Source organism: Amblyraja radiata, chromosome 5 (assembly GCF_010909765.2).
Source record: "Amblyraja radiata isolate CabotCenter1 chromosome 5, sAmbRad1.1.pri, whole genome shotgun sequence".
NCBI classification, from domain to species: domain Eukaryota; kingdom Metazoa; phylum Chordata; class Chondrichthyes; order Rajiformes; family Rajidae; genus Amblyraja; species Amblyraja radiata.
The window spans coordinates 56,314,869-56,340,008 of NC_045960.1; the positions used below are offsets into that span (position 1 = coordinate 56,314,869).

A 25,140-nucleotide genomic window follows, 5' to 3' on the forward strand; every position below is an offset into this window, starting at 1 on the left:
TTGTGTAAACTGTGTTGTGTCTCGGGTCTTTTTGTTTTGTAATGTATGGCTGCAGAAACGACATTTCGTTTGGATCTCAAGGGGTCCAAATGACAATAAATTGAATTGTATTGTATTGTATTGTAAGCTACACTAGTCCCACTTGCCTGCGCTTGGTCCATATCCCTCCAAACTTGTCCTATTCATGTACCTGTCTAACTGTTTCTTAAACAATGGGATAGTCCCAACCTCAACTACCTCTGGTAGCTTTTTCCATACACCCACCACCTTGTGTGAAAAAGTTATCCCTTGGATTCCTAACCTTGAACCTATGTCCTCTGGTCCTCAATTCCCCAACTCTTGGCAAAAGACTCTGTGCATCTACCTGATCTATTCCTCTCATGATTTTGTATACCTCTGTAAGATGTCCCCTTATCCTCCTGCGCTCCATGGAATAGAGACCCAGCCTACTGAACATCACCCTATAGCTCACACCGTCTAGTCCTGGCAACATCCTCGTAAATTGTTTCTGAACCCTTTCAAGCTTGCCAATATCTTTCCTCTAACATGGTGCCCAAAACTGAACACAATATTATGAATGCGGTCTCACCAATGTCTTATACAACTGCAACATGACCTCCCAACTTCTATACGCAATACTCTGAATGATGAAGGCCAAAGTGCCAAAACCTTTTTGACCACCTTATCTACCTGCGACTCGATCTTCAATGAAGCATGCACTCGTTCTCCTAGATCCCTCTGCTCTACAACAATACCCAGTGGCCTACCATTTACTGTGTAGGTCCTGCCCTTGTTCGACATCCCAAAATGCAACACCTCACACTTTGCTGTATTAAATTCCATCAACCTTTCCTCCGCCCACCTAGCCAATCGATCCAGATCCTGCTGCAATCTTTCACAACCATCTTCACTATCTGCAAACCCACTAACCTTTGTATCAACTCTCAACAGGTCCATGCCAGGCCAGGAAAAGTCCAGAAAAAGTGTGTTTCACTGAGATCTCACTCTTTTTCTTTTTTTTAAAGAGCCCCTTTGGCCCATCAGGCCTGTACTAGCCCATGGGTCCCTTCGGCCCATCAGTAAGTATTCCCGCTGCAAGTATTAAACCTCACCCCAGTATTTTTCTCCCTCCCTTCATTTGCTCGCTGTGCCATCCAGGCCAACTTTCCTCCTTCACCCTCACCCTCTCCCCCTTCTCTCTCACCTGTTTTGGGCAGAATTTCTGACAGTTTCTGAGCTGCCAGCCCACCAGGCCTGAGTGACTGAGCTGCCAGCCCAGGAATCCATTCGGCCCACAATGTTCATACTAGCCCTCTGGAAACCAGTCCCTTCAGTCCACAACACCCGTACTAGCGCTCCAGAAAGCCCCCCCCCCCCTCCCCTCCCACTAGCCAGCAATATTGGAATTGGTGCAGAGGTGGAATATTGCGTTGGGGACCAGCCCTCCCAGAATATATAATTCCTGAACCTGGATGTTGCTGATTTCAGGCTCCTGTACCTTCTACCCGAAGGCAGCGGGGAGATGAGTGAGTGGGTCAGTTCAAGAACCTGATGGTGCAAGAAAGTTCCTGAATCTGGTGTTATGCAATTTCAATCTTCTCTACTTCCTGCACCGTGGTAGCAGTGAGAAGAGGTCATGGCCCGGTCACAAGCACACAGCCTTTAGGTGCACCAATGTTGAGGGTCAATGATAAGGAGATGTTGTTACCAATCTATACAGTTACAAAGGAAGATACAAGGACCCAGGAAGCTTGGTGATTAATTTTGTAGGGGATAATAGTAATGCATACTGAGCTATAGTCAATGAACTGCAGACTGGTGTATGCGTTTTTGTAATCTGGAAGGTCGAGAGAAGAGTGTTGTGCCAGCAAAATAGCATTTGCAGATGACTTATTGTAGCAAAAGACAAATTGAAGCAAATCCAGGTCAGTTCTGAGGCAGTTCATTTTTTACCATTGCCAACATGGTACGGTTGATGTAATCAGTTGGTCCGCACAGGTCTTTAGTACTCGGCCAGATACGCCATCTGCGCGGGATACATTGTGTGCATTCATCCTCTTGAAGGATGCTCTGATATTGGCAGACAATGAGATCACGGGGTTGAAACATTTAAGATTATTAATGGTTTGCCGATGTTGGGGAGTCCAGAACCAAGGGCCACAGTTTAAGAATAAGGGGTAAGCCATTTACAATGGAGATGAGGAAACACTTTTTCACACAGAGAGTTGTGAGTGTGGAATTCTCTGCCGCAGAGGGCAGTGGAGGTCGGTTCTCTGGATACTTTCAAGAGAGAGCTAGATGGGGCTCTTAAAGATCCGAAGTCAGAGGATATGGGGAGAAGGCAGGAACAGGCAACTGATTGTGGATGATCAGCCATGATCACATTGAATGGCGGTGCTGGCTCGAAGGGCCTAATGGCCTACTCCTGCACCTATTGTCTATTGGATCATCAGAGACTGTGAAGGCATGTTAAGATGTATAAAGAATAGTGATCAAAACTGAAACACATAAGGTTTTCAAAGTTTTTCACAAAACAGAAAGCTCAGTATTTACTTTCAGAACTTGCCATGGAAGTATTTGCCTTTAAATCTGAATGATTAAATGAATGAATGATGAATGAATGAATGAATAGATTTATTGGCCAAGTATTCACATACAAGGAATTTGCCTTGGTGCTCCGCCCGCAAGTGACAATATGACATACAGTGACAGTTAGGAATAACACATAAAACATTAAACATTAACAATAAAACATAATTGATCATTGAAGCATCAAAACGACTCAACCCTCAAACTAATGCTGCCATTTTAGGCAAATTAATTCTAAAGGTTAAAAACAAAATACTGGAGGATCTCAGTGGGCATGGCAGCATTTATGGAGGGAATGGACATATGACATTTTGGGTTCGGACCCTCCTTCAGACTGTTTTGCACGCTGTCAATTTTAATCTTTTCCATTCAGAGCTACGAGTTATACACAATCGTGATACTTGCATTCAAGCAGTGAATGTCGGCAGGATGTTCAACCACGGAAACTGTATAATAGTATGCAGCAAATGCGGTTCCTTGTGTTTCTGTATAATCCTATCTTCATTGAAAGCTCGCACCTCCAGACTCAGGAGCAGCTACTTTCCTCCGATTATCAGGCTTCCGAATGGTCCTTCTATAAGCTAGCGTACAGTCCGATTCACCTCTGCCATTCTAGTCCGTGCCGAACACATTACTCTCACCTAGTCCCATCTACCTGCACTCACACCATAACCCTCCATTCCTTTCCCGTCCATATACCTATCCAATTTATTTTTAAATGATAAAAACAAACCTGCCTTCACCACTTCCACTGGAAGCTCATTCCACAAAGCTATCACTCTCTGAGTAAATAACTTCCCTCGTGTTGCCCCTAAACTATTGTCCCTTAATTCTCAAATCATGTCCTCTTGTTTGAATCTTCCCTACTCTCAATGGAAAAAGCTTATCCACGTCAACTCTGTCTATCCCTCTCATAATTTTAAAGACCTCTATCAAGTCCCCCCCTTAACCTTCTGCGCTCCAAAGAATAAAGACCTATCTTGTTCAACCTTTCTCTGTAACTTAGTTGCTGAAACCCAGGCAACATTCTAGTAAATCTCCTCTGTACTCTCTCTATTTTGTTGACATCTTTCCTATAATTTGGCGACCAGAATTGTACACCATATTCCAGAATTGGCCTAACCAATGCCTTGTACAATTTTAACATTACATCCCAACTTTTATACTCAATACTCCGATTTATAAAGGCCAGCACACCAAAAGCTTTCTTTACCATCTACATGAGATTCCACCTTCAGGGAACTGTGCACAGTTACTCCTATATCCCTCTGTTCAACTGCATTCCTCAATTCGCTACCATTAACCATGTACGTCCTATTTTGATTTGTCCTGCCAAGATGTAGCACCTCACACTTATCAGCATTAAACTCCATCTGTCATCTTTCAGCCCACTCTTCCAAATGGCCTAAATCTCTCTGTAGACTTTGGAAATCTACTCCATTATCCACAACACCACCTATCTTAGTATCATCTGCATACTTACTAATCCAATTTACCACACCATCATCCAGATCATTGATGTACATGACAAACAACAGTGGACATTAGACTTTTAGGCTCTGCAACTGATACTCTGCAATACCGAAAACTATATTCTGCACTCTGGACCTTTCCTTCATTCTATCTATTGTACTAGAGTTTGGCTTGATTGCATTTATGTCTGGTATATCTGACCTGTCTGATTAGCATGCAAAACAAATCTTTTCACTGCATCTCGGTAAATGTGAGAATAATAAACCTAAACCTGCATCTCAAACTTACCAAGGTTTTGATCCCTCCTCTTCTCTCCACCCGCTCCCTCCCATCGCTATCTCCCGACCCTCGTCCCACCGCCTCACATCTGCCTCTCGTACCCGCGCTCTCTCCATCCCTCCAACACCCAGGGACACCCACTCCCCCCTCTTTCTCCCTCCCTCCCTCCCACTCGCTCTTATTCAAACTTTCCCCTCGCTTGGATCTTTCCCAGCCTTTCACTCACCACCACCTCCTCGAAGATGCTCTGTAGCTGCGTCTCCATGGAAACGGCCATCTTCCCCGCTTGAGCCGCCCGCTCCCCGTCGATCCAGGGCAAGCGGGGACAGCTTCCGCTTCCCGGATCACTGGCGCCGTCGCCTCTCACCCTCCGCCCTGCCGCAATGGCTCAGTCACTGTGGTTCCGGGGGAAGGGGCACGAACACTCTGTGAGGCTCCGCTGAAGATCCACGGGAACCCACCCCGTCACCCGGCGCCCTGTGTGGGGGAGCCGGCGCTCGCTGCTGGTGCAGGGGGTTGCTCGGTGGAGGCTCGGACACAACCAAAGATCCTATAGCGGGGACGGACGGACGGGCGGACCGGCGCGCGCGAGCTCGTGCTCACGCACAAACAATCGAGCGCGCGCGCTCCCTGCGCCCGGAGCCTCGGCGGCGGCGACGCAACAACGCAGCAGGAGCGGGGGCGCGCACGTCTGCGCCTCGCCGGTGACGCAAGTGCACGATGAGGCGGTCGGGCGTCGCGCCCCCTGCGGCCACCTGCGACGCCACATCCTCGGCAGCACAAGACCAAGACCAAGATCAAGATCCAACCCCAGGCCACCTCTAACCTGTAGAAAACAAGCAATGCAGATGCTGCTTAATACACAAAAGGACACAGTACAGGTGTCAGAGGTTATGGTGACAAGGCAGGAGAATGGGGTTCGGAGGGAGAGATAGATCAGCCATGATTGAATGGCGGAGTAGACTCGATGGGCCGAATGGCCTAATTCCACTCCTATTCCTTATTGGGGGGGGGTGTTGCACTTAAGGTAATCGGGTCAAAGGGAGTGATGCACGGAGCAGCTTAATCCACGTGGAGGTCATGGCTGCCTTGGCACACACTGTTAACACATGAAACAGGTACTTTCTTACCTGTTAAATACTGCCAAAATTGTCAATTTTTGCTCCGTAAATAATTGTGGGTGCTGTCATTGAAAGCGGGAAGGTATCAGGTTTAAACTGGTGTTATCTCATGGTGTAGCGTCTTTTACAATCCGTGACTAGCTGCAATCATTGTCGTGTCCAGACAGCACCATTTCGATAAGCCTTCGCTATATAAAGTGAACTAAAACTCAGCAATTTGATGGCAATATTGTGGGGTTATTTTTTTGGGTAACTGAGCGCTCAGAACCAAATGCTCTAGTATCTTTGCTCTGAACCCGAGCACCAAGGTGTAAGTGGCCGAAGGAGCGCATCTCTCGGGACTGCCCCCATGCTCCCCCCCCCGGGGTCAGCGCTGTCCGGCCATGGCCGCCCTCCGCCCCGTCTCCCCCTGTGGGCCGCACTGGCTGTGGGTCAGCAGCGCCCACACATGGGGCCAGGTGTAGCGGGGCCGGGTGAAGCGGGGTCGTGGCTCCGGGCAACATCAGCTGCTGCACACTTGGATCTGCTCCCTCTGCCCACCCAAAGTCACTGACCGCGCGGCACCGACACCCGACCTCCTCCTTCCCCTCCCAACCTGTTGAGGCAATGTCTGGTGGGGGGTTGGTGGTGGTTCAGAGAGGAGGGGGGCCTGAGGACTAGTGTATGGGTGGGGAGTAGTTGAGGTAACCTGGTTAAACGAGGGGGAAGGGGAAGACCCAGTGGACTCATTACTGAGGTTCCCTGTAGGAGGTGGGGAGCAGTAGGTCCCAGGTGTCAAACCACATGGTGTTGGAGTCTGCAGCATGGAGGCTGTGGGCCTGGTGCTGAGCCTGGAACTCAGGTGAGACGATGGATCCGGGTTGGGTCTGAGCTGGAAGGTCTGGAAGCCCCGAGGCAGAAGATGGAGTCGCATGCAAGCACCAAGAAAACAAACGTGGCTATGGTAGTAAGTCTGGGTTAAACGTGGTCGTAGAGTCAGTGAGCTGGAAGAATCACAGAGCGGGAGCAGTGAGAGAGGGTGATGCAGAACTCTCATCTGAGGGAGGAGGAGAACTTCTTCAAAATAGGCATACCTGGAGGAGACTTCACAAAGGAGCAGACAAAATGTGTATGAAGGACCTGCAGTTGTTGGTTTACACTGAGGATAGACACAAAATGCTGGAGTAATAATCCCCATAGCAAAGAAACCAGTTGTTGCCTGCCTAAATGACTACCGCCCTGTCGCCCTGACCTCAATAATAATGAAGTGTTTTGAACGCCTGGTGAAACCCCACATTACTGCCAGCCTCCCCTCATCGTTAGACCCCCTCCAGTTTGCCTATCGCCCCAACCGTTCTACAGAGGATGCCATCTCTACCACGCTGCACACAGTACTCACGCATCAGCGTCTAACACCATCATCCCACAGAGACTTGTGGAGAAACTAACCCTGCTGGGCCTCAACACCACCCTGTGTCACTGGATCTTGGACTTTCTGACAGAGAGACCGCAGTCAGTCTGTGTTGGCAAGAACACTTCAGGCTCGATCACGCTGAGCACCGGCTCCCCTCAAGGCTGTGTGCTCAGCCCGCTATTGTTCACATTGCTCACATATGACTGTGCTGCTAGATTCAGGGACAATAAGATCATAAAATTCGCGGATGACACAACAGTGGTGGGACTCATCAGCGGAGATGACGAATCAATGTACAGGGAGGAAGTAAAACAACTAGTGGACTGGTGCGGCAAAAATAATCTAGAATTAAATGTAGACAAAACAAAGGAGATGGTTGTCGACTTCAGGAGGGCGCAGCCAAAGCATACACCCCTCAACATCAGTGGCACCACAGTGGAGAGAGTGGAGAGCATAAAGTCCCTCGGTGTGCAAATTACAGACAGTCTCACCTGGTCCAGGAACACCACTGGGACCGTCAAACGGGCCCATCAGCGACTGCACTTCCTGAGGAAACTAAAACAGGCCTCACTCCCCACCAACATCCTCAGGACTTTCTACAGGGGTACGGTGGAGTCTGTACTCACGTACTGCATAAATACGTGGTACTCCACCTGCAACTGCTCGGACAGGAAGGCTCTGCAGAGGGTAGTGAGGGGAGCAGAGAGGATCATTGGCGTCTCCCTACCCTCGGTACAAGAACTGTTCCAGAGCCGCTGTCTGAAAAAAGCTCTGAGAATTGCTAAGGACAAACTGCACCCCCTCCACATACACCTGGATCTCCTGCCATCAGGCAAGAGATATCGCAGCATCAAAGCCCGGACTAGAAGACTGCTAAACAGCTTCCTACCACAGGCTGTGAGGCTGCTAAACAGTCACTCTGTACTCACAGTCACCTGATTCTGAGGCTTGGCACGGACACTTTAATAACTGGCACTGGCCACTTTAATAGCTGGCACTGGCCACTCAAATCAGCTGCCCCGGACATTTTTATGATTGGTTTTTACTGTATTTTAACGTTGTTGTTTTACCTGCTTTTAACTATTTATACTGTTCCATCAGGGACTGGATTGTTTTTAGTGTTATTATGTGTGAAATGTTTTAAATTTCATGTGCGATGCTCCGGTATTCCCTGGGAAACGTCTTTTCATTTTGCACTGTACAACTGTTGCTTGCAAGATGACAATAAAGGTTGATTGATAGATTGATTGATTGAGTAAGTCAGTGGGACAGGCAGCATCTCAGATGCAAAGGAGTGGGTGACATTTCAGGTCAAGACTTCTTCAGATTGAGAATCAGGGGAGAGGGAGTCTAGAGATATGGAAGGGTAAAGTATAAAAACGACAGATCAAAGCAGATGATGAGAAGGAAATGTAGAATGGTTCATTGTTAGCTGAGGGGAAGGTGACAAGGTATCTCGCAGCTCCGCTCTTGTTCCCCTTCACCATCCCCTAGTCTTCACCATACCAGCCATCGCATACAGCACATAATCCTCCGACATTTTTGCCACCTCCAACGGGATCCCACCATTAGCCACATCGTCCCATCTCCACCCCATTCCGCTTTCCGCAGAGACCATTCCCTCAGCGACTCCCTGGTTAACTCGTCACTGCCCACCCAAACCACCCACTCCACAGATACTTTCCCCTGCACACACCATGCCACAGGTTCCTCAATGCTTTCCTTGAACAGTGTCCTAATCTCTCTAGAAACACCCTCCTTTGCCTGGCGAAAATTGTCTTTATCCTCAACAACTTTTCTTTTGATTCCTTTCACTTTCTTCAAATCAAATGTGTAGCCATGGGAACTCATATGGGCCCTAGCTGTCTTTCTTTTTGTTGGCTACATTAAACACAATTTCTTCCAAATGTACCCTGACATCAGCTCTCCAACTATTTCTCCATATCGCCGCTACGATCCCTTGATCGCTGGAGAACACCCGACCCGACTGAGGATCACAGGTGCTGTACCTGGAAACACCGGGGAGACCTCCGGAGCTGACGAGCAGGCTCACCCAGGAGTAACGGAGCTGGAGCTGCTGACTGTGAGGGAACCCCCATTCGCAACGGAGCTGGAGCTGCCATCTGCAAGGGAATCTCCGTTCCAGCGCAGGTTCGCAGAAACAGCAGGTACAGTAAGCTCAGTACCTGGAAACTACGGGGAGGCCTCCATTGTGTCCGGAAACGTGGCCGACGGGCAGGACTTCAGGTCAGACTGAAGCGTAGGGGACATCGGCCCCCTCTCCCTACCATCCTACTAACCAATTTACAGTCCATGGAAAATAAAGTGGAGGACTTAAGGGCAAGACTGCTTTACCAAAGGGAGCTGAGGGAATGCTCTATGCTCTGTGTTCTGTTTCACAGAGACATGGCTCACCCCCAGCTCTCTAGACTCAGCCATCCAGCCTGAAGGTTTTTCCATCCACCATATGGACCGTACACTGGCATCTGGGAAAGGGAGAGGAGGGGGCGTCTGCCTCATGGTCAACTCTGCGTGGTGCTCAGACGTGGCAGTCCTATCCAACTCCTGCTCTCCACACCTCAAACATCTGGCGGTAAAGTGCCGTCCCTTCTACCTACCGAGGGAATTCACCTCCATCATCCTGACCGCGGTCTACATCCGACCCCAGCCTCATGGCCATCTGGCACTGGGGGAGCTGCATGCAGTGGTCAACAAGCACCAGATGTCTTACCCCGAGGCATTTACCACCATAGCCGGGGACTTCAACAAAGCCAGCCTTAAGAAATTGCTCCCTAACTTCCAGCAACATGTCTCCAGATGCACCAGAGGATCAAACACCCTCGACCACTGCTACACGACCATCAAGGATGCCTATTGCTCTATCCCTCGCCTTCACTTTGGTAAATCCGACCATACTGCGGTGCTTCTTCCTGCCTATAGGGAGCAATTGAAGAGCGCACCCCCAGAGGTGAGGACAGTACAGAGCTGGTCGGGGGAGGCAGAGGAACAACTCCAGAACTGCTTGGAGTCTGTACACAGGGCAATGTTCAGGGACTCGGCAACGGACCTGAATGAATACGAAATTATAGACTTCATAAAGAAATGTGTGGAGGATTGCATCCCAGCTAAAACCTTCCGAGCGTTTCCTAACCAGAACTTGGATGAATCATGAGATCTGCATTCTTCTGAAGACCAGATCCCGAGCATTCAGGTCTGGAGATACAGAGGTCTACAAGAAGTCCAGATACGACCCTGGTAAGGCCATCAAAAAGGCCAAATGGGACTTCTGCTCCATGCTGGAGGATGAGACGGATGTTCGGCAACTGTGCAAGGCTTGAACGCCATCACCGCCTACAAGGCAAAATCAGGAGGCAGCGCAAATGTCAGCGAAGCATCACTCCCTGACGAGCTCAATGCATTCTATGCACGCTTTGATAGGGAGAACACTGATGTGCCTTCCCGAGCCCCCATTCACCATGATCGTGTTTCAGTCACAGTAACAGAGGCCGACGTCAGAAGATCTTTAAGAGGGGTGAACCCTCGGAAAGCACCTGAACCTGATGGTATACCCAGTCGTGTTCTAAAAACCTGTGCGGACCAACTGGCTGGAGTTTTACAGTCATTTTCAACCTCTCACGTCTGAGGTTCCCACCTGTTTTAAAAGGGCATCAATTATACCAGTGCCCAAGAAGAGCAAGGTGACGTGCCTCAATGACTATCGACCAGTGGCACTAACGTCTGTGGTGATGAAGTGCTTTGAGAGGTTGATTATGGCTCATATCAACTCCTACCTCAACAAGAACCTCGACCCACTGCAGTTCGCTTACCACCACAACAGATCAAAGGTGGATGTGATCTCACTGGCTCTCCACTCCGCTCTGGACCACTTGGATAACAAAACCTCATATGTCAGGCTGTTATTCATTGACTGCAGCTCAGTGTTTAACACCATCATCCCCTCCAAGCTGGTTACCAAAATCTCAGATCTGGATCTCAGTGCATCCCTCTGCAATTGGATCCTCGACTTCCTCATCCCCAGACCACAGTCTGTCCGTATTGGTGGAAATGTGTCATCCTCGATAACAATCAGCACGGGAACACCTCAAGGTTGCGTGTTCAGCCCCCTGCTGTACTAGCTATACTACTGTACTAGCTACTGCGTAGCCGGACATAGTGCGAACTCCATCATCAAGTTCGCCGACGACACCACTGTTTTGGAACGTATCACTGATGGGGACGAGTCAGAGTATAGAAGTGAGATCGACCGAATGACCAAATGGTGCCAGCGCAATAACCTGGCCCTCAACACCAGCAAAACCAAGGTACTGACTGTGGACTTTGGATGGTGGAAGGTAATTGTTAAATGAGGAACGGTCCTGAGGATGCCACAAGGTAGCAGATTGTGGGCAGCAATGGGGTAAGGAGGAGAGGGGGAAGGAGGAGAGGGGGCGAGGAAGCCATTTAGGAGGAGACTGAAAGAGGGGATTAGGATGGGCGAGTTTAGAGTAAGTGGAATATTTTTTTTTAAGTGCCCAAGGTTGGGTATCTATCTCCATGATGTATATGATCAGAGGATATCTTTGTGCACTTTATGAATGCACATTAAGCCTGTGCAGTAGAGTCTTTCGCCATTCACCTTGGTCATCCTTGCCATTGGACCATGACGTCACTGTTAAGATTGTGTGCTTGCTGGTGAACATTGGCCATCCCCTGTTAAAATAACTCTACAGCCCAAGAAAAGAAAAGAAAACACAGCATTTGGTTCCTGTTTGAAGAATTCTCCAACCCAAAACGTTGCCTATCCATGCCCACCAGAGATGTGGCCTGTGTCATTGAGTTTCTCCTACACTTTGTGTTCTGCGCAGCATTTTCAGTGTTCAAACCTCCATCGATAAACATAGCTGGTGAAACTGTCGTGTGTTGCTGTCAGTGTGGGTTTTTTTTCTCTCTTTTCTCCCTCCACCCCCATTAAAATTTACAGGTCTTTTGAATTCATAAAATAGTTATTTTTTTTATTTTAGAGATCAGCGCGGAAACAGGCCCTTCGGCCCACCGGGACCGCGCCGACCAGTGATCCCTGCACATTAACACCATCCTACACGCACTAGGGACAATTAAAAAAAAATGTTTTAACCTACAAACCAATTAACCTACAAACCTGTACACCTTTGGAGTGTGGGAGGAAACCGAAGAGCTCGGAGAAAACCCACGCAGGTCATGGGGAGAACGTACAAATTCCATACAGACAGCAGCCGTAGTCGGGATGTGTTTGCTGTAAGGCAGCAACTCTATCACTGCACCACCATGACGGCCCTTATTGGGTCATGGAACTTGCTGAAAGTCTTTAGGCTGTCAGGCACTGTGGAAAATGCGAGACAAAATGCTTTGATTCTTTTATGAGACTGGTGAGAATCATTTCATGTTGACAATGGTGTTGGCCAAAGCCCCTTTCACAGCTTTTTAACTTGGTGTGCTGTTCTCTCAGGTACATAGTCTACCATGTATCCTACAATCATAAGTGCAACTTTTAATATGTAGTGTACTGATCAGTGATAACCCATGAATCATAACTCCAACCAGCTACTAATATATTGCACGTGTTTATATGCATGTTTGTTCACTCTTTATGAGAAGCTGTATTGAGAAACAAGATAGGAAAAGTTTCAAGGGTGTGTTCATAATTTTACCCTTGCCCACTGATAGGGAATTATGAGTTATAAATGAACAGATATTGAAAAACTACAGATGCTGGAAATCTAAGACGAGCTGAAAATGTTAGAAATACGGGAGCCAAGCAGCATCTATAGGAAAAACAGAATTAACATTTATAGTCAAGATCCTTTGTCAGAAAACAAATTCATAATAAATTGCAGAGAGGAGAGAGGGAGGGATGAATAGGACAAAGGGAATATTTCTCTTAGAAATCAAAAATGCCCTCGGTACCCTTGGGTCAGGTGGCATCTGTAGAAAGACAAACAGAATTTCAGCTTAAATGAGCAAACAACTCTCCTCTCCCACGTTAACTCCACTCCGTATTAAACCTTTGACCAGGTGACTTCATTTACAGTTTATCCCCAGGGCAAGTGTGGCTGCAATCTACCAGAAATATGTTAGTTATCAGGCAACTGAACCATCCTACCACAACTCCAGAGCAGTCATGAACTACCTTCTACCTCATTGGAGACCCTCAGACTATCTTTAAGAAAGAACTGCAGATGCTGGAAAAATCGAAGGGTGACAAAGATGCGGGAGAAACTCAGCGGGTGAGGCAGCATCTATGGAGCGAAGGTATTGGTGACGTTTCGGATCGAGAAGGTCTCGACCCGAAACGTCACCTATTCCTTCGCTCCATAGATGCTGCCTCACCCGCTGAGTTGCTCCAACATTTTTGTCTACCTCAGACTATCTTTGATTGGACATTACTGGCTTTATCTTGCACTAAACGTTATTCACATTATTCTCTTTATCATGTATCTGTACACTGTGGATGGCTCGATTATAATCATGTATTGTCTTTCCGTGGACTGGTCGGCACGCAACAAAAGCTTTTCACTGTACCTCGGTACATGTGACAATAAACTCAAACTCAACCATCCTTTTGTCTATCCCACCCCCACATTCCCTGCTTCTTAACACTTATGTCTTCTTCCTAGTTTGATGAAATATATTCAACATGAAACATTAACTCAGTTTCTCTTTTCACAAAACTGAGGTTTAGATGGATAAGGGCCAAATACAGGAAAATGGGACTAGCTTAGATGGGGCATCTTGGACAGCATGGACAATTTGAGCTAAGGAGCCTGTTTCCCTGCTGTATGAATGTTGCCTGGCCTGCTGGACGCTTTCAACATTCTTCTTTATTTTTAGCTTTTCACCATCTGCAGTTCTTCTGATTTTCGTTATCCCTGGTGGAGTGAAGCTAGGATGCCTTGGTGATTTTTTTTTGATGAAGTTATTTGACTGGTCGGATAATGGGACGTTGAAGAAAAAGAGAGAATATACAGACAAAACATATAAAACCTACCTATATGGAGCAGCAGGAAATATCCAGGATATGCAGAGAGAAACTGAATCAATATTACATATAGGTGACTTACAGTTGAATTGGCCACTGATATAAGGTAAGTTACCTGAAGTTTTTGAATTTGTGGATTATAATATATCAAGATTAGTGCGAAACTAGAGGATTAGGAAGCTTTTAAAGACCAATGGAAGGTAACTAAAAAGGTAATACGGGGAGAAAAGATGAAATGTAAAAGTAAGCTAACCAATAATATAAATGAGCATAGCAAAAGTTTCTTCAGGTACATAAAGAGTAAGAGACAGGCAAGAGTGGACATTGGACCACCGGAGAATAATGCTGCAGAAGTGATAATGGGGAATAAAGAAATGGCAGAGGAATTAGGTTGTTTTTGTGTCAGTCTTCACAACAGATGACCAGCAATGTACCTGAAATTCAAGAGAGTCAGGGGGTAGAAGTTAGTTGAGTGGCTATTACAAAGGAAACGGTGCTTAGGAAGTTGAAAGGTCTGAAGTTGGATGTCACCTGGACCATATGGACTACACCTCAGGGTTCTGAAAGAGATGGCTTTAGAGATTGGAGGCATTAGTGGTAATCTTTCAAGAATCACTATAGTCAAGAGTGGTTTCAGAGCACTGAAAAACTGCAAATATTACTCCGCTGTTCAAGATGTGAGTGAAGCAAAAGAGTGGAAACGACAGGCTGACTTTTCTCCTTCCCAGTTTTGAAGAAAGATCTTCAACATGAAACATTAACATTGGTAAGATTGGTAAGATTTTAGGGTCTATTATTAAGGATGAGGTTTCCAAGTACAGAGGCTCCTGATAAAATAGGCTGAATTCAGCATGATGAAGGGGAGATCTAGTCTGACAAATCAGTTTGAATACTTTGAGGAAGTTAATAGCAGGATAGACAAAGGATAGACAAAGACTATGGATGTGGGTTACCTGGATTTTCAGAAGGCATTTGATTAGAGCTCAGGGTATTCGAGGGAAGATGCTATCATGGATGGCAGGTTGGCTGAATGGCAGAAGGCAAAGAGTGGGAATAAAGGGGGCTTTTTCGGTTTGGCTGCCAGTGACTAGCGGAGTTCCACAGGGGTCGGTGCTGGAGTCGCTACTCTTCAGATTGTATATCAGTGATTTGGATAAGGGGATTGAAGGATTTGTGGCCAAATATGCGGATGATACGGTTAGGTAGAGGGGCAGATAATGCAATGAAAGCAGGGACTTTGCAGAAGGATTTGGATAGGGGAGAGTGGGAAGAGAAGTGGCTGACAAAATACAATGTAGCAAAATGTGCAGTCATGCATTATGAGAGTAGGAAAAAGGCATGGACTATTTTCTAAACGGGGAAAGGATTCAGAAATCGGAGGTGCTAAGAGACTTGTGAGTGCTGGTGCACGATTCCCAAAACGTTAATTTGCAAGTTGAATAGGTAGAAAGGAAGGCAAATGGAATGATATTATCTTTTTCGAGTGGACTGAAATATAAAACAGGGATGTAATGTTGAGGCTCTATAAGGCACTGGTCAGACTGCATCTGGAGTATTGTTTGCAGTTTTGGGCCACATTTCCAAGGAAGGATGTGCTAGCATTGCAGAGGGTCCAGAGGAGGTTTATAAGAATGATCTTGGAGATGACTGGGATAACATATTTTGAGAGTTTGATGAGACTGAACCTGCACTCACTGGAGTTTAGAAGAATGAGGGGGAACCTCATTGAAACTTATCAAATAGTGAAAGGTCTGAATAGTGTGGGTGTGAAGACGATGTTTCCATTAGCGGGAGAGTCTTGAACCAGAGGACATAGCCTCAGAACCTTTATAAAAACGAGGAGGAATTTATTTAGTCAGTGGGTGGTTAATCTGTGGAATTCGTTGCCACAGCCGGCTGTGGAGGCTGACATTGTGTATTTTTAAGGTGGAGATTGAAGATACTTGATTGGTTAGGGTATCAAGGGTTATGGGGAGAAGGCAGGAGAGTGGGATTGAGAAGGAAAGATAGATCAGCCATGATTGAATGGCAGAGTAGACTCGATGGGCTGAATGGCCTATTTCCGCTATTATGACAAATGAACCTATGAACTAAAGAATGCATATGGTATGCTTGCCTTCATTGGTCGAAGCATTGAGTGTAGAGATGTGGAACTATGATGCAGCTTTATTGAAATTTAGTTTTGGCCTCATTTGGAAGTTTGTACGTCTTTACAGGAAGAATATGGAGGGTGCAAAGGTGGTTTACCAGAATAATACGTGAATTTGAGGGTGAACAAACTTAGATTGTTTCCTCTGGGATGTCATAGGTAGAAGGGGGAACGTGACAGAAATACATTGAATTATGAGAAGCATAGATAGGGTGGATAGTCAGAACCTTTTTCCCAGGATGAAAATGTCAACGCTGAGAAAACATAGCTTTAAGGTTAGAGGGGCAATGATATCTCCAATAATATTTTTAATAAAGTCAAGTTACTCAAGCACTTTGTGTCCTTTTTTGTAAACCAGCATCTGCAGTTCTTTGCTTCTACTTATTTTCCAACTTGGCTGGAGATGGATCACGTTACTATTTTTAATTTTTAACTCTATGGAAGAACATTTCGAGTCTCCCTTGTACCAATGACACAGACTGCTGACATCAGTTGAAAACATAATTTTAATTATGGGTTGTTCATAGTGAAATGGACATTAATCTGTTGACACCCAAGATGTTGTACGCTGACGCTGACTCTTTAATGCAGTAGCAGCATATCATATTTATTAATCTGCATAATGGAACTATTCCCATAACCATCAGAGTATGGTATCAGGAAGCAGATGAGAATAGAAGATTCATCTGTTTCGAAATTTCAACTCTGAAATCAGATATATTTTGTGCTCAACTATTAAGACCTTTAAAACCAATTTTTTTAAATAGAAAATTAACATGTACTTTATAATCATTCAATAATTCAATTTCAGCAAGTTAGTTATTGTTGTTAGTTATTAACTCATTGTTAATATATATGACTGTATATAATAAATTCTGACTATGGTATATAATAATACGGACATTAATCTCGACCTGCAAAGTGCATGAAGACATGCAAGTTCACAGATTTGTAGGTTGAAAAGGAAAAAGGAATTAGTAGAGAATTTGAGAGAGAGAGAGAGAGAGAGAGAGAGGGGGAGAGGGAGAGAGAGAGATAGAGAGAGAGAGAGTGGGGGGGTGGGGAGAGAGAGAGAGAGAGCGAGAGAGAGAGAGAGAGAGAGAGAGAGAGAGAGAGAGAGAGAGAGAGAGAGAGAGAGAACAAATTAATTTTAACTGGTTTGACAATTTGTGTTTCCACCTGAGAAACAGACTCAGAAATGACAGACTCATCGGAAAATAAGGAAGTAAAAAAGTACAAAATACTATGTGTGGTAAGTAATTTATTATCAAGAATTTTGTTACAGCTATGCCCTATACTTATTTTATTTGAAATGATTTTAGTAACTTTTTAACATATTTGTACATTTGGATCTCCCTTTTGGTGGCACATTGATGCAGCAGTGGAGTTGCGGCGTTACAGCGCAACAGACCCGGGTTCAATCCTGATTACGGGTGCTGGCTATACGGAGATTGTACATTCTCCTTGTGACCCCATGGATTTTTTCCCACATCCCAAAGACATACAGGTTTCGTAGGCTAATTGGCTTTGGTAAAATTGTGCATTTTCCGCAGTATGTTGGCTAGTGCTAGTATACGGGGTGATCGTTGGTCAGCGCGGGCTCGGTGGGCCGACGGGCCTGTTTCTTCGCTGTATATCTAAAGTCTGAAGTTTACCTGTACAGACATTGATAAAATTATGAATAAATTTGGTATAGCTGAAAGATTTTACATGTAAATATATTTTTTAATACAATTCACCATTTTAATGGAATAAACAATGGAAAAAACACATAAACTAAATATGTTGGAAACTCTCAGTAGGTTAGGAAGTATCTGTGGAAAGAGAAATAGAGTTTATGTTTCAGATAATAGACCTTTCAGATTTTCAGCATGTTATTGATTCACAGGTACTGAATCAAATAACAAATTACGAATAAAACTTGACTTGACTTGACTTGAATAACAGATTATGCTACATTTTATTTTCAAACTAAATTTGGTCAACTTATTTTAAGTTAAATTAAATTGTTTAAATTATGTTGAATCAGTATGTAGCATTTCTAACCACTGATAAAACTGACTTCATACTATAAATGTGGCTGAATTTTTATTAATCTCACTGTGAAATAGTTTCATAATGGCATAGGTCGCAACCATTGTCATGAATAATTTTTCAAAACATAGCATTCAAACATTTTTATAAATAAGTAACATATGTCAATTTCATATATATGGTAACTGGCTAAAGAAAGGAGATCTGTGTTTGTATTAGTGATTAGAAAGGCTACAGAATATTTTTTAATCCAGTGTGGAATGTTTCCATTGCTGTCATTTTAAGTCTGTGATAAAGGCCAATGTTGCTATCTGTTTCAGCCATGACTCAGTTGTCTCTGAGTCAGTAAGGTGCAGTTTCAAATCCACTCTGGACACTTGAGCTTATAAATCTGGGGTTTTGCCTCCACTGTAGGAATACAAGACCATTCTTATGTAATCAATGATTTATTTATTTGAACGGCCAAAAGTGAGTCACCTCAGAAGCATGTTGGAATGGTGATACTATCCGGTGGACGTGGTTTGTACCAAATTTGAGGTCCTGATCATTAAGTATATCATCACTGACCTAAGTAGGTATGTGTAGGAAGGAACTGCAGATGCTGGTTTATACCGACAATAGCCACAAAATGCTGGAGCAATTCAGCAGGACAGGCAGCATCTCTAGAGAGAAGGAATGGATGACTTTTCAAGGGTCCCCACCAGCTCAGATGCTGCCTGTCCCACTGAGTTACTCCAGCATTCTGTGACTGACTTAAGTAGGAATACCTTCAGCTCCCAAAGCCTTGTTTTATTTGGAGGTCGGCATTTTTGGCATCTTATTTGAGTCATAGAATCATATAGCATGGAAACATAGAAAATAGGTGCAGGAGTAGGCCATTCGGCCCTTCGAGCCTGCACCACCATTCAATATGATCATGGCTGATCATCCAACACAGTATCCCATCCCTGCCTTCTCTCCATACCCCCTGTTCCCTTTAGCCACAAGGGCCACATCTAACTCCCTCTTAAAAATAGCCAATGAACTGACCTCAACTACCTTCTGTGGCAGAGAATTCCACAGATTCACCACTCTCTGTGTAAGGTCCTTCAGCCCATTTCATCCATGCCGACCAAGACGTCCCATCCAAGCTAGTGCATTTGCCAACATTTGGCCCATATCCCTCTAAATCCTTTCTATACATGTACCTGTCCAAATGTCTTAAATGTTGTTATTGTGTCTGCCTCAACTACTTGCTCTGCCAGCTCATTCCATATACCCATCTGTGTTAAAAAGTTGCCCCTCAGATTCTTATTAAATCTTTCCCTCACCTTACGGTCTCGATTGTCCTACCATGGGAAAAGAACTCAGAGCATTCACCCTATATTCCACTCATTATTTTATACACCTCTATATGATCACTCCTCAGCCTCCAATGCTCTAAAGTATAAAGTCCTAGTCTTCCTAATTTCTGTCTATAAGCTCAGGTCATTAAGACCTATCAACATTCTTGAGCTGCCTCACCAATGTCTTGTACAACATTTTAGTTCAGCATAGTTTATTATTGTCATGGGTACTGAGGTACAGTGAAAGGCTTGTTGTTGCATGCTATCCAGTCAAAGAAAGGAAAGACTATGGATGAATACAATACTTTATACAGTGCACAGATAACAGGGCACAGGGGAATCGAGAACCAGAGGACATAGCTTTATGGAGAAGGGGGAAAGCTTTAACAGCTACCCGAAGGGCCACTTTTTCACACTGGGCGATGGGTATATGGAACGAGCTTCCCGAGGAGGAAGTTGAGGCAGATATTATGACATTTGGATAGGTACATGGGTAGGAAAGAGTTAGAAAGATATGGGCCAAATATAGGCAAATAGGACTATTGATGTATAGGTGGGGTATCTTGGCTGGCATGGGCAAGTTGGGCCAAAGGGCCTGTTTATGTTCTTTGGACTTTAGACTTTAAACAGTTCAACAGTTTAGTTTATTGTCACGTGTGCCGAGGTACAGTGAAAAGCTTTTGTTGCATGCTACCCAGTCAGCATAAAAGCAATACATGAATACTATTGTGCCATGTACAGTGTATACTAGACTAAGTGGGACCCGTTGGGTCCCAGCATCACACGGGAGGGCTGGTCCCCCAACGCAATTATCCACCTCTCCACCAATTCCAATATTGGTGGCCAGTGGGGGGGAGGGGGGGGGGGGGCTTTCTGGAGTGCTAAGAGTGCGACTGGTCCTTGATTATACTGCTGGCCTTGCCAAGGTAGCCTGAGGTATAAATGGAGTCAATGGAAGGGAGGTTGGTCGGATTGATGGTCTGGGCTACATCCACAATTCGCTGCAATGTCTTGGATGGAATTGCTCCCAAACCCTGCTGTGATGCATCCTGGTAAAATGCTTTCTATGGTGCACTTGGAGAAGTTGGTGAGAGTTGTAGGGAACATACCGAACTTCCTAAGCCTTCAAAGGAAGTAGAGACTTTAGAGGTACAGCATGGAAACGGACCCTTCGGCCCCACTGAGTCCCCACTGACCTGTGATCACCCTGTACACTAACACTATCCTATGCAATAGGGACAATTTACAAAAGCCAATTCACCTACACACATGTGCATTTTTGGATTGTGGGAGGAAACTAGAGCACCTGGAGAAAACCTGCGCAGTCATAGAGAGAACGTACAACTCTGTAAAGATAGCACCCATAGCAAGGAGCAAACTTGGGTCTCCGGTGCTGACAGGCAGCAACTCTACCACAGCACGATTGTGCCACCCCTTGTCTCTGTACGACTCTAGGTGAATAGATTCTTGATAAGCAAGGGGATTAAAGGTCACTATGAGCAGATCGTTCTGTTGAATTAAGGTTACAATCTGTTCAGCCATGATTTTATTAAATGGCAGAGCAGGCAAAAGGGATGGGTAGCCCTCTGTTGTGCATCTATAAGCTCATGCATTCAATATATATATGTACAGAGATAGGTGGAGTTGAGGCCATGAACACAAGGATGACGCTTAAATTCTGGACATTTGATAGACTTGTTACCATTGGTGGCTGAGAAGCAATTGAGTAATTAATGGACCAGCCATAATCTGGTATAGATTTTAAACTGGACATTTGGTTGAATGTAGGTGCTGAGTGGACAGATAATTGACCAGATAAACATTGCAGTAGTTGAGGCTGGAATGAGAAAGCAAAAGCACAGATAAAAACGTGAAGAGCAATTGTACTGAAACCAGATGGAGGTGAAACATTCTTGTGTTCAAGAGAATATAGGGTTAAAATATAGAGCCAAGGATAAAAATGATAGGACACTGAAGATGAGAACTGATGGGGTCAAAATTCTCTGTGGGCGTGCCAATCCATGGCGTGCCACTGGGTTCAATATTGGGCCACAACTAGTTACATTCCATATATTAATGACTTAGATGAGGACTGCATGCACTGTAGTCATATTTGCTGATGATGCAAAGATAGGTGAGAACAAAAGCTCCGAAGAGGACACGCGTACTTTGCAAAGGGATACGGTGAAACATGAGACTAAATTTATTGATTAAAAAAAACAGAATATTTTTTTCATGGAAAAAGGGTACAGTATGCTATTGTATGGTGAGATCTAGGTGGCCTTGTACACAAAACACAGAAATATAGCCTGCAGGTATAGGAGGGTTAATGTAATGCTAACATTTAGTGTAAGGGGATTGGAGTATAAAAGAAGGAAAATCTCACCACATCTATACAAAGAGTTGGTCCGATTAAACCTGGAGTGCTGCATGCAGTTTTGGTCTCCATGATAAACTTGCACTGTTGGAAATTCAGCGAAGGTGCACTGGGGAAGTAACTGGGATAAAGACGTTCTCTTAATCGGAAGGTGCATAGTTTTGACAAACCCCAATGGGAATTAAAGGAAATCTTTTCGAAACATGTATGAGGGGAAAGGTAATAATAAACCTATTAATTTGACATTAATTTGACACTCGAATGCTGGAATATATAAGGATGTGATGTGAAGGCATTTAGACAATGATAATACTGTATGAACGAACAAAGTCAATACAGACTTATGGAAGATAAATCATGTTTGACTAATCTACTTGTTCTTTGAGAATGGGGCTGGTGGAGTAGATGAAGGGAACCAAAGAAATGGGATATTCAGGCTTTTAATAACTTAATCTGGGGATAACTGATTACAATATGAACAGAATGATTAGTGTAAATGGGTGCCTGATGGTTAGCGTGGACTTGGTGGCCCGAAGGGCCTGTTTTAATGTCATATCTCTCTATCTATCCGAGGCAAGAAAGCAGAATTTCTTCTTTCAGAGGGTCAAGAATCTGCATTTTGCATCCTGGACAGCTGCCAAAACGAAAACATTGTATCTACATAGATGAGATGAACAGATTTTTGGTCAATGGGGAAATTGCGGTGGTCAAGGTTACGGTGAACAGACAGGAAATAGGAATTTATACCAAGATTAGATTAGCCTTACTGAATCACAGTGCAAGCTCTAGGAGCCATATGGCCGCGCTTTTTACTTTTTAATGACCTTATGTTTGCCATAGCTGCCACATTTAACAGAGACAGTGGACATTCCAATGGTATAGAGTCATAATCATAGGGTTATACAGCATGGAACTGCCCTTCAGCCAACTCATCCATGCTGAACAAGGTGCCGCATTTAAGTTAGTCATATTTTCCCACATTTTGGCCCAAGTAGATGTAGTAAGAAGTAGTGGGGAAGAAGTGATATGAGATAGTAGATGTTGAATCTGAAAATCTTTAACCTTCTTGGAAAAGGTTAATTTAAAAACAGCTGGCTACTGTAATCAATGAGCCTGCTCTTTAACAAGCAGAATGTGTCATTGGACACATTGTTGGAGATGGTCATGTGAGAGATAACAAACAAAAAAGGTGATGCAGAGCACCACCATATCTGTCAGCATGTCCCGGGGGCCTTGGGGAGATGAAATGCAGAGACCAGCTACATCCTTAGATCAGTGAAGATATGAATGCAGGTTTGAGTGATCACTGTCAGGAAGTGGGGAGCAGACAAGGTTTGGGACATCACTGATGAATTGAAGAATTAATTCTCATCCATAAAACGAAGAGCTGATAGAAAAAGGGCGATATACCCCAGGAATAAAAATGTAATTTACTGAAAGGGAACAGAACCCGAGCATAATACCACTGATAATGATAATTTATTATTAATACTGATAATAAATAACTGATACTGATATAAGGGACTTTTAAAAACAATTACAATTAGTCCTTTCAAATTTTCAAAACCAACAAAGACCTACCCCATCATTGTGTAGGAAAGAACTGCAGATGCTGGTTTAAATCGAAGAGACACAAAATCGACTGTAGAGAGCTCCACCCGTGGCCCTGTGGACTTTAACATCTTGGTACCTGGTTGAAACATCGTGGTCCCTAGTTAGAGACTGAGTTGGGGCTCCAAGCCTTGGTGAGTTTCAACCGTCCTGATGAGGGAGTTCCATCACCGAGGGCATCAGATCGCCGATTGCGGTTCGACAGCCCCGACCGCGGAGAAGAGGGAGAGATTGGACTTTATTGCCTTCCATCACAGTGAGGAATGTGGGGACCTGCTGTGGTGGATGTTTGTGTACATTTTATTTTATGTGGTTGTATGTCTTACTGCTTTTCACTTGGTGTGGCCATACGTTAACTCAAATGTCACTTTATCTTATAGTATATGATAATAAACCAATCTTGAATCTTGAAATGCTGGAGTAACTCAGTAGAACTGGCAGCATCTCTGGAGAGAAGAAATGGGTGACGTTTAGGGTTGAGACCCTTCTGTCTGAAGGAGGGTCTCGACCTGAAACGTCACCCATTCATTCTCACCAGAGATGCTGCCACTCCCGCTGAGTTACGCCAGCATTTTGTGTCGACCTACCCTTCTTCTTCTTTCATGTGGCGTGCACAGCCTAAAGTTGTTGGACAACTTGTTCTATTTGATCTTCCGTTTGTGCACGTCGAGTTGATTGCATTAGTCGAAACAGGGCATAGTCGACCTATCCCATCATTGTTGACTGTCAAAAGCTGCCGGGGAGCTTTGGGGTGGGGCTGTTGCACTGTACAGCCTGAAGCCCTGTCAACAATCTGCTAAACTCCAGATGCAGAGGATCAGCAATTTGTATAAGAAGGAACTGCAGATGCTGGTTTACATCTAAGATAGACACAAAATGCTGGAGTAACTCAACGGATCAGACAGCATCTCTGGGGAAAATGAATAGGTGACTTCTCGGGTGGAGACCCTTCATCAGACCTCTGTATTTGGTCCTCTGCATTAGTGGGTAAGGGTGGAGAGTAGACAGCAACTTTGTGGAGCAGGATCCAGACAGCATCCTTGGGCCCATTACATGAGGGTACGGAAGAGATGTTACCCACTCACATCCCGTGGCCTGTTCAACACAAAACATGGATTTTGGATTCTGAGTCCCATCATAATGCTGAAGTTGCAGTACTGAATGTTCCAAGTAATTCTTGTGTAATGAATGTGTCTTGAAGGAGTAATGAATGTATCTTGAAGAGTTTTACAGGGTGGCATGGTGGCGCAGCAGTAGAGTTGCTGCCTTACAACGCCAGAGACCCAGGTTCGATCTTGTCTACGGGTGCTTATTTGTACAGAGCTTGTGTGTTCTCCCCATGACCTGTGTGGATTTTCTCAGAGATCTTTGGTTTCCTCCCACGCTCCAAAGACGTACAGGTTTGTAGGTTAATTGGGTTGGTATAAATGTAAAAATTGTTCCTAGTGTAGGATAGTGTTAATGTGTGGGGATCGTTGGTCGGTGCAGACTCAGTGGGCTGAAGGGCCTGTTTCCGCACTGTATTTCTAAACTAAACTAAAGCTTGTTGGGTAATTGCGTATGAAGGCGATTGAAGTGAACTGTACTTCTTGTTAGGGGATTAGAGTGGGGTCATGGTGGAAAGATTGAAGGCATTGTGGCATTGTCAATATTGCTATAAATATTGAGAGATGCAGCACAGAAACAGACTCTTCAGCAGAATTTGTCCATACCGACAAGATGCTTTGTCTAAGCTAGTCAGTCAATTAATCAATCAATCAATCAACCTTTATTG

At 44.8% G+C, this 25,140-nt stretch overlaps 2 protein-coding genes across 4 annotated transcripts in view; one reads left to right on the forward strand and one right to left on the reverse strand.

Annotated features, from left to right (window-relative positions):
- The window catches only part of med23 (mediator complex subunit 23), a 69,454-nt gene extending 64,627 nt beyond the window's left edge, over positions 1-4,827 (reverse strand). For all 3 annotated transcript variants that reach the window (XM_033021279.1, XM_033021278.1, XM_033021277.1), the window contains exon 1: positions 4,568-4,827. In XM_033021279.1, coding sequence (XP_032877170.1) covers positions 4,568-4,618 — 51 coding nt within the window. In that variant the 5' untranslated portion in view covers positions 4,619-4,827. The remainder of the gene's footprint in view (positions 1-4,567) is intronic.
- A 12,321-nt stretch (positions 4,828-17,148) lies between these two features.
- LOC116973323 (ectonucleotide pyrophosphatase/phosphodiesterase family member 3-like) overlaps positions 17,149-25,140 on the forward strand; it is a 76,454-nt gene continuing 68,462 nt past the window's right edge. Inside the window, exon 1 of the mRNA XM_033021281.1 lies at positions 17,149-17,271. Within this exon, the coding sequence (XP_032877172.1) occupies positions 17,218-17,271 (54 nt within the window). The 5' untranslated portion in view covers positions 17,149-17,217. The remainder of the gene's footprint in view (positions 17,272-25,140) is intronic.